The sequence below is a fragment of the Panthera onca genome, chromosome E2, assembly GCF_046562875.1.
Source record: "Panthera onca isolate mPanOnc1 chromosome E2, mPanOnc1 haplotype 2, whole genome shotgun sequence".
Taxonomy (NCBI): domain Eukaryota; kingdom Metazoa; phylum Chordata; class Mammalia; order Carnivora; family Felidae; genus Panthera; species Panthera onca.
In genome coordinates this window covers 34,368,573-34,381,576 of record NC_138353.1, presented here as the reverse complement: position 1 = coordinate 34,381,576, position 13,004 = coordinate 34,368,573, and the positions used below count along the sequence as shown (strand labels likewise).

Below are 13,004 nucleotides of genomic sequence, written 5' to 3'. Positions count from 1 at the left end.
AGGTTGCAAGATCTGATTGTTAAAATTACAGAAATGTTTGCAAGCCCGTTGACAAACAGCCACGATTACACATTAAATTAGAAAAACTTGTAAATAAATAGGTTATATTAAAGCAAAGGTAATTAACACTCAAAATTCATCACTTGTTAATTATTTTACTACCTTTCTCTAGCATGTATGTTCTTGGAGTTGTTTGCTACTATTGTATCTCTCTAATGGAAATAGGCAATGGTGAGCTCCTCTGTATCTCTTCCCAGCTTCTCTTCAGTGATGTCATATCAACAGCTTAAAATTGGCCATGGGGTTACTTACACCACAGAACCAGCCTGCCTAGCTGAGGCCTGGGTTCTAGTCCACCCTGGGCCTCTGACTTAGTGTCTAACTCATGGGACAGGGAAAACTTATCCAGAAGGTTAATGGTCTATAAAAATTAATTCTAATTGCTTTCAAATTCAGAAAAAAAAATGAATAGACTAATAATAAGTATATAATTATGAGTCCACTCTGGATTGTATTCGTCTTTGTACCGATGAGGTAAAAAAATATATTTTTACTCTTTTGTTATTGGAGGAAGGAGCCCACAAAAGTTGTAAAGCACCCTGTGGGGTGTGGGGGGCCGCTTCTGGAGAAACACTGTCCTGACAAGTTTACACAGTTGCTGCTGCTGGGGGAAACATAGCAATAACCTCAATTCTCAATAATAAATCATGATTTTAAATTCTGGCTGGAATATTATGCAGTCATGAAAAATAAAGTGTGAAGGATAAATCAAACTGTCGTGGGACCGTGTGCCCTGCAATTACCCCTGAGGAATCCGCCTGGGGTGAGGGCAGGCAGGGAGGAGCGAAAAGTAAACAGGGGGTGTGTCAGGCTAGTCTCATTTCTTTTGTATATTTCTTTATTCCTTTTTATCCTCATACCCACTCTAATTATCTGATTCTTTTTTTTTTTTAAGTTTATTCATTTATTTTGAGGGAGGGAGGGGGAGAGAGAGGGGGAGAGTGAGAATCCCAAACAGAGAGCCTGATGCGGAGCTCAATGATGAACTGTGGGATCATGACCTGAGCTGAAAATCAAGAGTCAGAAACGTAACTGACTGAGCCACCCCGGCGCCCCACCCCATTCTCTGACCTTTATAGGCAGCCATTCTGATACATTTTTTTTTTGTTTCAAAATGAGCATTCTTTTGCACGTTGTTGTTTTTGACTCACGTAAGTGATACGGTGTTACTACCTCCTCTGTTTTTTAAGCTGGTGGCCCAAGCAAAGCTCTGGCTTAGTCACTTTCATGCTGGGCTGGGGGTCCGGGCACTGGGCTCTCCGCCATTATCTCTTTGAAGCCTCATCCATTCCGTGGGGCAATTACCGCTCTCCCTGCTTTATGGGTTCAGTAGGTGAGGAATTGGCCCAAGGCCAGTTGCAGAGGAAGAATTTAGTCCAGACAGGCTGACCTCAGAGTTTGTGCTTTTAACCATGGTGCTGTCCACCTCCTAGGTTGCTACTGGATCGCGTGGTGATAGTGGAACCCCATCCATCCTCACCGGGCCTTGGGGTGCCTTTTGGCCATCACTCCACCTGGCCTTAGTACATGCTCAGCTGGACACTCAGAGTCACTTTTGCAGTGACCCCAAGTAATGACTGACCCCGGCCCCCCTGCCCCTGCCTGGCCCTGGGGTAGACAGCCAGCTGGAAAAGGAACACATCCCTGCCATCGACCCCGTCTTCCCATCTTCCCTCTCCAGCTGCACCAGGAAACCCCGCGCGTTTGGGACTCGTGGTTTGGCTGCCCCCACGTCCGACTGGGAAAGCCAGAGCCCGGGGTTTCCGCTGAGACTCAGGGGCCAGGACTGAGGCAATAATTCTTGAACCCAGGAAATGCTCTGGGAGGAAGCATCAGCAACCCAGAGAAGCCTCGCTCTGCATCAGCCCAGCTTGGAGAATAGCCTTGGGCAGGTTGCTAGACATCTCCCGGCCTCCATTTTCTCCTCCCCACACAGGGCTGGTCTACTCGGCAGAGCTGTAGAAGGAATCTGGAAGGGATTTTTAACGTTCACACCTCTCCTATTTTACACACAGGTCGCAAAGGTTCCCGTTTCACACAAGGGTTCCACCTGATCTTTCTGTGAGCCTCAGAGGTCTCTAATTCCTGCCGTGTCTGTACCCGGCACTTTACTTTTGTGCCTTCACTTAATGCTCTCAAGTCAGGGCAAGAATTTGATGATTTCCGTTCTATGGATGGGGCACCTGAGGCTCAGAGAGGTGAGGCGACACACCCCAACATCACACAGCCCCTAAGTGGCAGAGGCAGGCCTGTCCGACAATGAAGCAGCCGTGGAATACAAAGGTTTGTGCTCAGAAACTCTGAGACTTTGAGGTAAGAGGGCCACGACCTTCAGCGTGAGAAATTGGTGTCAGTGAAAAAAAGTAAGTCCCCAGACCCACCAAGTTTGTCCACAAAAACTGATATACTGTGGCCCGGCTGATGCAAGGTCCACACCCTAGAATTTCCCTTCCAGGAACACAGCAACTTGCATAAAGCGAGGGCCCCTGCCTTCCTGTCTTTCATCTGTTTGTTGGGCGGGAGGAGGGAGAAGGGAGGGCGTCCACTCAGCATAGCCATCGGGGAGCAGGAGATGGCTGGTGGCCCAGAGGCTGTGGGGGACGGTCTGATAACAATAGCTTCTCACCTACAGCAGGTGCTTGACCTTGGCCAAGCCCACTGGGGAGGGTGGGGGTGAGTAGGGAAGGTGAGATGTCCCCAGTGGTTCGGAACTCAAGGCTAGACTTGGGGCGTGATCGTGGGCAGTGGGGCGGGCCAGGGGGCTGCTGTCTTTCTGTCCCCTCCACTCTTGTTTTCTTTCTTTGTGTTAGTTTATCTGTTAATTCCCTCTCTCTAGCTGGCTTTCTCTCTCTCTTATCTCTGCCTCTTTTGTTTCCTACTGAGGAAACCAGCAACAGTTGCGAAATGGAGGCCCAGCCACTGGAGGTGACGTACCCAAGCCGGGCCTGGCCTGAGACACTCCCCTGGCTCTGAACCATGCAGGCTGATGCCAAACTCACACATCCATCTATTCAGACAACAGATATTTATTTGGGGCCTGAAACGTGCCAGGCTCGGGCTGGGCTGAACCGGTGAATGAGGCTGATGGACCTGCTTGATAGGAGCTCAGGTTCTGGGGGCAACGCCTGCGCTCTCTCTGCTCAGCCCAGCCCTCTCCCCTGCCCTGCCCCTCGGCCCTCAGGTATGCGGAGCTCTGGACCATCTGCCTTCCACCCCACTATGACAGCAGATCAGAGGTCAGGCCACACGTGTGGCAGTCAGGGTGGGGAGGGGAGCCTGCTTATGGTATCACACCCACTATTGAGTAAGTGGCATTCTCTGAAATTCAGTGTCCCCAGACAGCTGGAGGGTGGGCGGTCCCTGGTGGCAGGGTCTCCTCTGCATAGATAGACCCAAACCTCTAGTGCACAACTGTCCCAGTGCCTGAGGACAGGCAGCCAGAGGGTGGTGTTGTGAGAGGGCAGTGGTAAGAGGGAGGAAGAGGAGAGGCCGGGACTCCTTCAAGGGGCAATTCTGATAACAGAGTCCCCTGTGACTACAACCAGAGGTGGCCAATGGCAGAGATAAGCTGTTTTGCTCTGTAGGCAGGAGGTGCAGGTACAGGTACAGGTGAGGGCACTGCTCTATGCTGGCAGCGGTCTTCAGACTCTCGCAATCCTGGATTTGTGGACTCTAGGACCCATAGAAGTATCTGGATGAAACCACTGAGGCCAGGTGGCCCAAACTGGCCCCCAACACCTCCCTTCCCCAGCCACATTGTACAAACATAGAAACTGAAGGCCAGAAGGAGGCAAGGAGCAGCCTGAGTTCACACAGGGAGTCAGAGCTGAGTCCACAATGTGCGGCCAGCTCCCAGCCTGACCCCACGGAGGCCCCCTATTCTTGAGACGCGGTGTGGACCTGGTCAATTCTGGCGGTGCCAGAAGAGGAGGACACGGCAGTCCGGCTGGGGAAGTAGAGCACGGCGAACCAGCAGAAGATGAAGACACCTGTCAGAAAGGAGAAGGACTGGATGAGCTCGGGGTCGGACCGGCAGGGCGCTGGGCAGCCTGGCTGGCGGCCATCCGGAGGAGAAATCTCTCCACTGCAAAAGCTCAAGAACGTATGGAAAAATCAGGCAAAAATGAAGCCAACCCCTGAAAGAGAACCAAATGGAAATCTTGGAAATGAAAAACGGAGGCCATGAAATCACATATGCGTACATCTATCACAGAAAAGAAAGAGCAGGATAAAGGCATTTTCAGACATACAGAACAGCCACCATTATAGTGACCTTCCTCTACCCCCCTCCACGAAGGATGATTACAGGATGCACCCCAGCAGGAAGAAGGGGGAAGGTGGGAGCGATTGGAAGTGTAGCAAGTACAGAAATTGATAGAAAAGTTAAAACTTTGTGTGTGCTTAAAAGGAATTTACACCGCAAGTTTTAACCACGATAAACTATTGAGAAGCGTTCCAGGGCAGCTGAAGTGTAGGGACTGTTGCGTTTGGGAGGAAGAGAGATGGACTGAGACCCGCACACTCAGCTGAGACAACTCGGTAGGGCAAAGCGTTCAGGCGTAAATATTAAGAGCGACCTCCAGAAGAATAATGATATAATCTAGTTTCAAGGTGTGTGCCTCCCCAGCCCCAGATGTTCCAGATGCGGGCTCCTGTTTCTTCCCCCGGGATCGTCTCAGAGAGCCTGCTGTTGCTGACAGAGTCCGCACAGACCGAAGGCCTACTGTGTCCCCCACAAGTACTGTCTCAGGTACTCATTATGAAGTCTAGTGAGATGCCTGGGTGGCTCGGTCAGTTAAGCGTCTGACTTTGGCTCAGGTCATGATCTCACGGTTCCTGGGTTCGAGCCCCGAGTTGGGCTCTGTGCTGTCAGCGTGGAGCCCACTTCGGATCCTTGGTCTCCCTCTCTCTCTGCCCCTCCACTGCTTGTGTTCTCTCTCTCTCTCACTCTCTCCCTCAAAAATAAGTAAACATTTTAAAAACTTTAAAAAATAAGATGGGGGTGCCTGGGTGGCTCAGTCGGTTAAGCATCTGACTTCTGCTCAAGTCACAATCTCGTGGTCTGTGCGTTCGAGCCCCACATCGGGCTCTGTGCTGACAGCTCAGAGCCTGCTTGGGATTCTCTCTCTCTCCTCTCTGCACGTCCCCTGTACTCTCTCGCTCTTTGTCTCAAAAATAAATACATTAATTATTTACCAAGCTGTGTGTATGGCACAGTGTGAGGAGCGAAGAGGATGGGGGGACCATCACCCACACCCTGGGCGCCTTCTCCTCTGCTGGGAAATCAGAGGGAGGACGAGGTGGGGAGCAAGGAGCACACCTACCCATCGTTTCCTCCGCTAATCACTTCCTTCTGCCAGCACAACTCCTTATAGACTGTCCATGTCATGTGGCCATCACATCATGTGACCCTGCCCTACAGGTCACAGCTGACTGGACCAAGATGGCTCAGTCTGATCCTTGACTCTCCTAAAAACATGGACCGGACTGAATCAGAGCACCCTCCCTAGACAGAGGTCACGGAGGGTGGAAGAAGCCATCAGCGAGCCTGGGTAGGAAGGGACAGAAGGGACAGAAGGGACAGAGGACAGAAGGGACAGACAGAAGGTGAGAGACTACACGCAGCTCCAGAGAAAAAGATGGAGGCGGTATCTGCTTTGGTTTGGGTGGCTTTTCCTGACTCTGGTACCCGTTCCCACGAGGCCGGTCAGCCTGCCCGTCCTGGGGTCCTTGGGAGAGCCCTTGATTTGAGCCAGCCTGAGTGGAATCCTGTTTCTCGCCGTCTGCCTCCTCCCCGTGCCCCCAAAGCACCCCTTGCAGGTGAGGCAACCCGCCACCGCCCTGGCCCAGAAGCCTCACCTTGCAGGGAGTTGAACAGTGCGAAGACATAGATGGTGGATCGGCCCAGGGGCGTGAGGATGGCCAGCCACCAGGTCACACCCACCAGGCTCGAGAGGCCCAGCACGGTGAGCACTCCCTTCCAGTTCGGTCCCTGCTCCTTGCCTGCTGTGGCAGTCGACAGAGTGAAGATCTTCCAGGCCACCAGGCCCAGGACCACAGCGCTGAAGAGGCAGGTGATAAGGAAGTAGCCATGGACGGTGACGTAGAGGGCAGAGACAGCGGTCTTCTCACGGAACCAGCACCTGGAGGCAGTAGATGGCCCCTGGGGTCGGAGAGGTGGCCCTGTCCAGCAAGCCCCACGCAGTCTTCCCTAACTGACCTTCTGTGCTCAAGAAGACTCCTTCCCCCACTGCTACCCGCCAACGCCCTATTCTCCTGGGAAGGGGCTGTCAAAAGGCTCCTGTCTGCCATCTCTTTAGGCCAGCGAGGGCAGGGGCACCTGGGTGGCTCAGCCGGTGGAGCGTCCGACTTCGGCTCAGGTCGTGATCTCGCGGTTTGTGGGTTTGAGCCCCATAGTGGGTGCTGACAGTTCAGAGCCCGGAACCTGCTTCAGATTCTGTGTCTCCCTCTCTCTCTGTCCCTCTCTCAAAAATAAACATTAAAAAAATAATAAAAATAAAATTCTTCCTAGACCAGCGAGTGCAAAGGGGCAAATTTAGGCCCAAAGACACGTTTCATTTGCCCCATATCATGTTGTTAAACAATTGAATTAACAACCACCCTTTAAAAAGTGGGAGGCTTGGCGTAAGCATCCAGATTTCTGCTTCTCTTGTAAAACGACACCCAGCAGCTCTGTGGATGCCCTCCAGAGGGACGATAGATGGGTGTGTGACTGCCAGTCTACCGCAGTCTCCCCCTGGGCCACCGCGTGCGCTTATGTTACCTCTCTAGCCCCTGTGGCCCCTGCATTTGAGGTCCTGGGAACAAGACCAAGGCCCCACCAGCCTCTCTTAGCACAGAGCCATGGCCCCGGGGAAGGCACTCTGGGGGAGGCTCAGCTCAGCCCCGTGCAACACGCACTGCAGGGCAAAGGGTGTGAAAGAGTATGCTCATCACACCTCATTGTACAGATGAGGAGACTGAGGCCCTGGGAGGGGCCAGGCTAGGCCACACAGCAATTCAGAGGCAGAGTCCAGAGAGAACCAGGGCTGTCACCAGTGTTGGGCAGGTTGTGTCCTGCACAAGGGCAGCTGGCTGAGGGGGCAGGTGGGGCTGAGCCCCTGGCATGACAGGTTGGCAGAGCACCTTTTTAAATTTGCCCAAAGGTACCATATGCGCCGGTGGTGGCCCAGGCTAGAGCAAGGCATCCTGCCTCAGCTCGCTTTCCTCCATTTCAGACCCCCTGTCTCATTGAGCTTTCTCCATCCAGTCCTCAGTTTACCACTCCAGGCCATGAGCTAGCTGGAGGATCCTTTGCCTTGACTTACTCAGTCTCTCTTCCCAGGATTCCCTCCTCTCCCCACATCCCTCTGGCCCAGATATGTGCAGCCAGGGACCTGATGTCACCCCTGCTCCCACAGCCACCACTCACAGCTCCAGCGTGGCCATGTTCTTCTTGTCGCGGATGGCATAGTGGCCATAGCTGTTGGCGCTCCCAGTGCCAATGACGATTAGGGCAGGCAGGCCTGTGCACAACAGGAGGGGCTGCGGCATTGCTGGGCTCCCTTGGCCTGTCCTCCTCCCAAATCCCCTCCAGCGGCCCATCCCCCAGGTCCTGAGCCTGTACAACAGAGGGAGCCCCCTCTCTGCCCTAGGCGGCTCTCCCTCCTGTCCCCCTCCCAGGGCCAGCCATGCTCACTGCCTGTCTGAGCTGCACCTACCCCAGCCCACGAGGCTCAGCTTCAGGAAATAGTGCCCAAAGTAGGTGTTGAAGACCTTGATGACGAGCAGGTAGAGGTGGAAGGCTTCCAGGCCCATCCAGGTAAAGGTACAGAGTAGGAAATAGTGGAAGATGGCCCCCCGGGCCCAGCAGGTGGCATCTGACCGCTCACGGCCATGCCCCACATTGATGAAGAAGGCTAGATTCAGGAGAAACAAGCTAATGCTCAGGGCCACATGGACCTTGGGGGCATCTTCTGACTTGAACCGCTGCCGGTAGAACCTGGGGTGAGAAGGGCCAATGAGAGGCTGCAAGAGGACGCGGCTCCCATGGGGCACCACGGCCTCTCCATTCCACCTCCTCTGTTCCGCCCCTGCCAGCAGCTGGAGTGTGGATGCTGTCCGGTTCAGGTGCAGAAGCCATCTCATGGCCCTCAGGGTCCTGTGGGGTCCGGATCCTGCTGGCCTCATCCCTTGACTCAATGCTCTGGCCAAACTGCATTCCTTGCAATTCCCTGAGCGCATTCTGCTTTTCCACACCTCCCGGACTTTGCCCCTGCTCTTCCCTCTGCTCTCAATGCCTTTCCCTACTCTTCCTTCAAAACTTCCCTGGGCCTTTCCTTCTGAGGAAGCTGTCTCTGACTGCCACTTATTCCAGGCTGATTTGGAAGTTTCCTGCAGCTCACTGTAGCCACCCCCCTCCTCTCTGGCTGTGACCTCGGGCTAGCACAGTAGGCCGGAGCCAGCCTTGCGTGCATTTGGTTGAGTGAGTAGATGGACTGCGGGACTGGGCACGGGTGCAGGAGGCTGGGACGTAGTAGGGAGAATGAAGCCCGGAGAGGGCCGGAGGCTCACTCCCTGTCCGTGGAGTTCACACTCTGAATTCCTAGCAAACAGATCCCCAGGGCTCTCACTGGAGGGATGAGAGCCCAGGGCTGCCTGGAAAGGAGCATGAGGCATAATGTGCATCTCACCTGAGACGCCAGGGCCCACCCTCGAGAGTTGGTGACGATTCCTTCTGGCGCTCCAAGCCGGGCTCACAGGGTCCAGCGGCGCAGCCAGCTGGCAGGTCATGCTCAGCTTGTTGGGGATGGGGGCTGTGTCCCAGGCGGGAGCTTGGTTGGGGACAGGGGTGGCACCGCTTACACTCACGGCTTGCTCTGAGACGGAGGGAGTGGGGCTGCTGGGGGCTGCAGCCCAGGCCCGCACGGTGACAGAGGCAGAGAGGCACGTGGAAAAGGGCAGTCAGAGGGCCCCAGACCGAGTCAGGAGACCCCAGGGCTGCTCCAGGTCAGTCATGGGTGGGGAGGCTGGGGTCCAGGGCAGGCTGGGGCATGTGGCTGCTCCCACAGGCTCCTTCAAGCCGACAGTTCCTGTGGGTCCCTCGGCCATGGCCTGGACCCAGAGAACCTGAGCACAGGCCAGTGATCTCTGCCTGTCCGGCACCCACTCCTCCTTCTGGAATGGGTTTCCCTGAGGAACCCCCTTTCCCGCTCTCAGCCCTGCAGTTTGGCTGAGGTAGACCCTTTGTTAGTTCAAATAAAAGCAGGCACATGACCTGGCTTGGCCAATCAGTGTAACCCACCCCTTGACCACAGTGACCTGTTCCATCATGGGCAAATGGTTCAGCTTAGAGCAAAACTCAACTCTGGTATACACAGGATAAAATTGCATAGAAATACACATACACACACACACACACACACACACACACACACATGTGCACAGAGGAAGGAATGCATGTAAAAAATTGTGGAAACTGTATTCTAGTTAGTAGCACTGTACCAATGCCAATTTCCTGGTTTGGGTATTAATACTACAGTTATATAAAATGTTATCACTGGAAAAAAACTGTGGGACTCTATGTAGTATATTTGCAACTTCCTGTCAGTCTATAACAATTTCAAAATAAAATGTTAAAAGAAAAAGGCTTTAATTCTGGAACTTTGTTTAGAAAATTCACTGCTTAGGAAGACAAGGCTGGGACTCCCTGAGTGTGAAGAAGCTGCTTGACAAGGCTGACAAAGGAGAGAGCAAAGTTGGGAGAAGCAGAGGGAGAGCAAGTCTTTTGAGCCCCTGGATCCAACCATGCCTGAAGGCTGCCTTACAGGAAGCACATATTCCCCATTATATTTGAGTGACTTTGAGTTCCTGCCACTTTCAACTGAAATAACTCTGACACATTTCAACCCCCAACCCCATTTTACAGATGAGGAAACTAGGGTTTGGAGAGGATATCTATAATGCTGCACAAGCAGTGTACTTTCTAGCCTGCACCTCTCCTGCCTTTCAGGACAAGAGGGAGACATGGGGTGGGGAGGAGGGGGGTCACCCACCTCAGGGCAGCATACAGGACAACAGTGAAGGCCAGGAAGATCATCGAGGCTCCACAGCCAGCCTGGGAAATGCGAATGAGGGCCTGCACCGTGGCCCGGTCCAAGATCGGCCTCTGTGGGCAACACCCCCGGAACCGGAACCGCATCAGTCAGAGGCCAGGCCCCACACATCCCAAAGCCCCTGGCCCCTGCCAGGCAGCCTCGGTGCCTCCAGAACTGCTGGGATCAGGGCGGGTGGGCTGTTACCAGCAGCAAAGCGAAGAAGGTCAGGTGGTCACAGCGACAGACAGTCCTCTTGGCGCTGAGCTCTGTGGAGCAGCCTGTGGAAGACCAGTCTCCTGTTGACCCTGGAGAGGAAGGGAGGGGAACATAGGAGAGTGTATGGGAATATGGGGGAGTGGCGGGGACCTGAGAGGAGGGGAGGGGAACAGAGAGGAAGGAAGGGAGGGGGAGGGGCCCTGCCGGTGGCGTTCTGCCCCCCACCTCGCCAAGGGAGCCCGCACTCTCCCTGCCTACCTTTAGTCACATCCCAGAATACACAGCTGAAGGTCATGTTCTGAAACCAGAGAATGGATATCAGGGTGGAGGCATGGGGCGGTTGGGAGAGGAGAGAGGGCCGAGGAGAGTGTGGGGAGAGGAGGGGAGAGGACAGCATGCCCCCCCGCCCCCCGCTGAGTGTGCATTGGGTAGAAAGCAAGGCTCACCCCATGGGTCACACAGGACCACGGACTGCACCATTTAGAGTGCTGTGGACCAGCGCGTGAGAGGCGCGGGGCTGTGAGTGGGAGGGTTGCATGTCTGTGTGCATGTGCCTTTGAGGGAGCATGTATGTGGGTGGCATGCTGGTGGGTTTGCCAGGCCCTATGTGCACGCCCAAAAGCACGAGTGCGAGGGGACCTGGGGGTCAAATGGACATTCGTGTGCAGGTGGCATGTGTCCCTGGGCACAGCCATGTGTATGGTCTTTGCGGCTTCTGCCGGGTGGCTGTGGAAGGATGGGAGGTGCAGAGTCCTATGCATGTCTGCCTGTGTGCTTGTGGGTGACCACCCGCCTGTCTGCCCCTTAGTAGCTGCCAGGCCCGGACTGGGGGCTCACAGAGGGTGGGCGCTGGTGGGAGAAGGTGATCTCCAAAGGCTCAGCCAGCCTGCTGACAGATATATTGCCCAAACTCAAGCCCACCACGCGGTTGTTCAACACGCTGCTGCTGTCCTCCAGGCTGAGCTCGGAGCCCTGTGGAGGGAGATGGGGAGCTGGGCTTAGGAAGGGGCTGTCCCAACCAAACTCTGTGGGGGTTCCTGGGAACACCCAGGACCCATCACCCTTGCCTAGAGAGTAAAGTCTGTGGCTAGGGGACCAGGGGACTGAGGGATCATGGGCGACTTTCCTCCTGCTGCTCCCTGTAGTCCCCTGCCCAGGCTGGACCCCAGTGAGCCCAACACCCCAGGCCAAACGGTCACAAAGCCATGCGGCCAACAGCTCTCCATTGCTGGCCCCAGGGCTCCTCTGCCCACTTAGGTGGAGAAGCGTAGGGCTAGAAGAAAGACCAGCTGTCCCACTGGAGGGCAGTGGGTGCCTACGGGGGGTGAGCACCGGCCCATAGGAACACTCATCGTGCACTGTGTCTACACGTGAGTGGATTACACACCTCTGGACAGGCATGCCTGGTACACATTTGCAAGAACCTGGGTACCCTCGCTTGTGTGGACACGGTCACACAGGAGCACACGCGATTACATACACACCAGGAATCTGAAAGAATATGTGCATCTGTACATCCACAAGGACACACAAGGGGACATGAATGCTTGGGATACACGTACAGGTCCAACCAAGGACACTGGTGCGTGGGGTCCAAACATCTGAGTGTGTGTGACCAGTGCGAGTTTGCAGTGCACAGACTCCGAGGACAGAAGTCTGGGATGACCTTGGGCTGCTTTAGAAACGTTCTCCGGAGGCTCATCACCTCCTCCATCCCCATTGGGACCCACAGCAAAGATCCGAGAGAGGGCAAGCTGGGGCACAGGTCCCTGGTGAACTGAGCACTGACCCACTGAGCTGCCCTGAGCCTCCATCAGGCCTCTCCTCACCTTAAAGAGATTCCCTGGACCGATGTCCAGGAGCGTGATGGCCAGCCGGACCACCGAACTGCTGTCCTGCAGGGATTCAAAGAGACTCCGGGGCAGCCGGACTCTGTCAGGGGGCTCATGCTCCTCCTCTGTCACTGGCCTTGGAACCTGTAACCACAGACCCTGCAGCTCCCGTCTTTCCCCCAGGGTTCCAACACACCCGTCTTGCCATTCCCCTAGTTGGGAGGGGAAACTGAGGTATTGGGTGGAGGGGTGGTGCCCGAGGGCATCACTCTGAGAGGCAGGACACCTGGAGGCACACTGCAAGCTCTGCTCTGCCCAGACTGTGAGCCCCTGGACAAGCCCCAGCCTCACGGACCCTCAGTTTTCCCAATATGGAGAATGGAGCTAACAAGTTGCCTGTGTGGCCACTCGTCAGGGTCAGACCCAAAGAAGTCGGTGAAGTTCAGTTTACAAGTGTGAAGGAGGGTCGGCCAGCTTCCTGCCAGCCCTTGTAATTACGTAGGGCTTTATGGTGATGGTGTCTGGCTTCTGAAGCAGGAATAACTGGAAAGAATAAAGTCCCCCAGAAAGGGAGACCACAAGAGCAGAGGCAGAGAATACAAAACACATAGAATGTGATTTCCCCCCTGCCTGACAACATATTTGGTAAAAGCTGAGAATGGTTAAAATACTAAATTTCATTGGTAATTTGTTCATTCTCTGACCTCACTGGTCCACTGGGCTGCAGCCGGGTCCCAACTGGTCCTGCCTCAAAAGCACCCCGTGGACACTGGAACAGGAGGAGCTAAGGGTAGGAGGC

General features: G+C 54.7%; 1 protein-coding gene across 4 annotated transcripts in view; it reads right to left on the bottom strand.

Annotated features, from left to right (window-relative positions):
- Window positions 1-757: 757 nt before the first annotated feature.
- The window catches only part of ADGRG3 (adhesion G protein-coupled receptor G3), a 29,913-nt gene continuing 17,666 nt past the window's right edge, over window positions 758-13,004 (bottom strand). The window contains exons 4-13 of one of the 4 annotated variants that reach the window (XM_060650667.3): window positions 12,203-12,349; window positions 11,211-11,345; window positions 10,632-10,671; window positions 10,362-10,435; window positions 10,116-10,228; window positions 8,754-8,969; window positions 7,782-8,062; window positions 7,493-7,586; window positions 5,920-6,203; window positions 758-4,049 (exon numbers count right to left, since the gene is read on the bottom strand). In XM_060650667.3, coding sequence (XP_060506650.3) covers window positions 3,937-4,049; window positions 5,920-6,203; window positions 7,493-7,586; window positions 7,782-8,062; window positions 8,754-8,969; window positions 10,116-10,228; window positions 10,362-10,435; window positions 10,632-10,671; window positions 11,211-11,345; window positions 12,203-12,349 — 1,497 coding nt within the window. In that variant the 3' untranslated portion in view covers window positions 758-3,936. Of the gene's footprint in view, window positions 4,050-5,919; window positions 6,204-7,492; window positions 7,587-7,781; window positions 8,063-8,753; window positions 8,970-10,115; window positions 10,229-10,361; window positions 10,463-10,631; window positions 10,672-11,210; window positions 11,346-12,202; window positions 12,350-13,004 lie in introns of all 4 variants that reach the window. The other 3 variants (XM_060650666.3, XM_060650668.3, XM_060650671.3) reach the window with 3 other exon arrangements.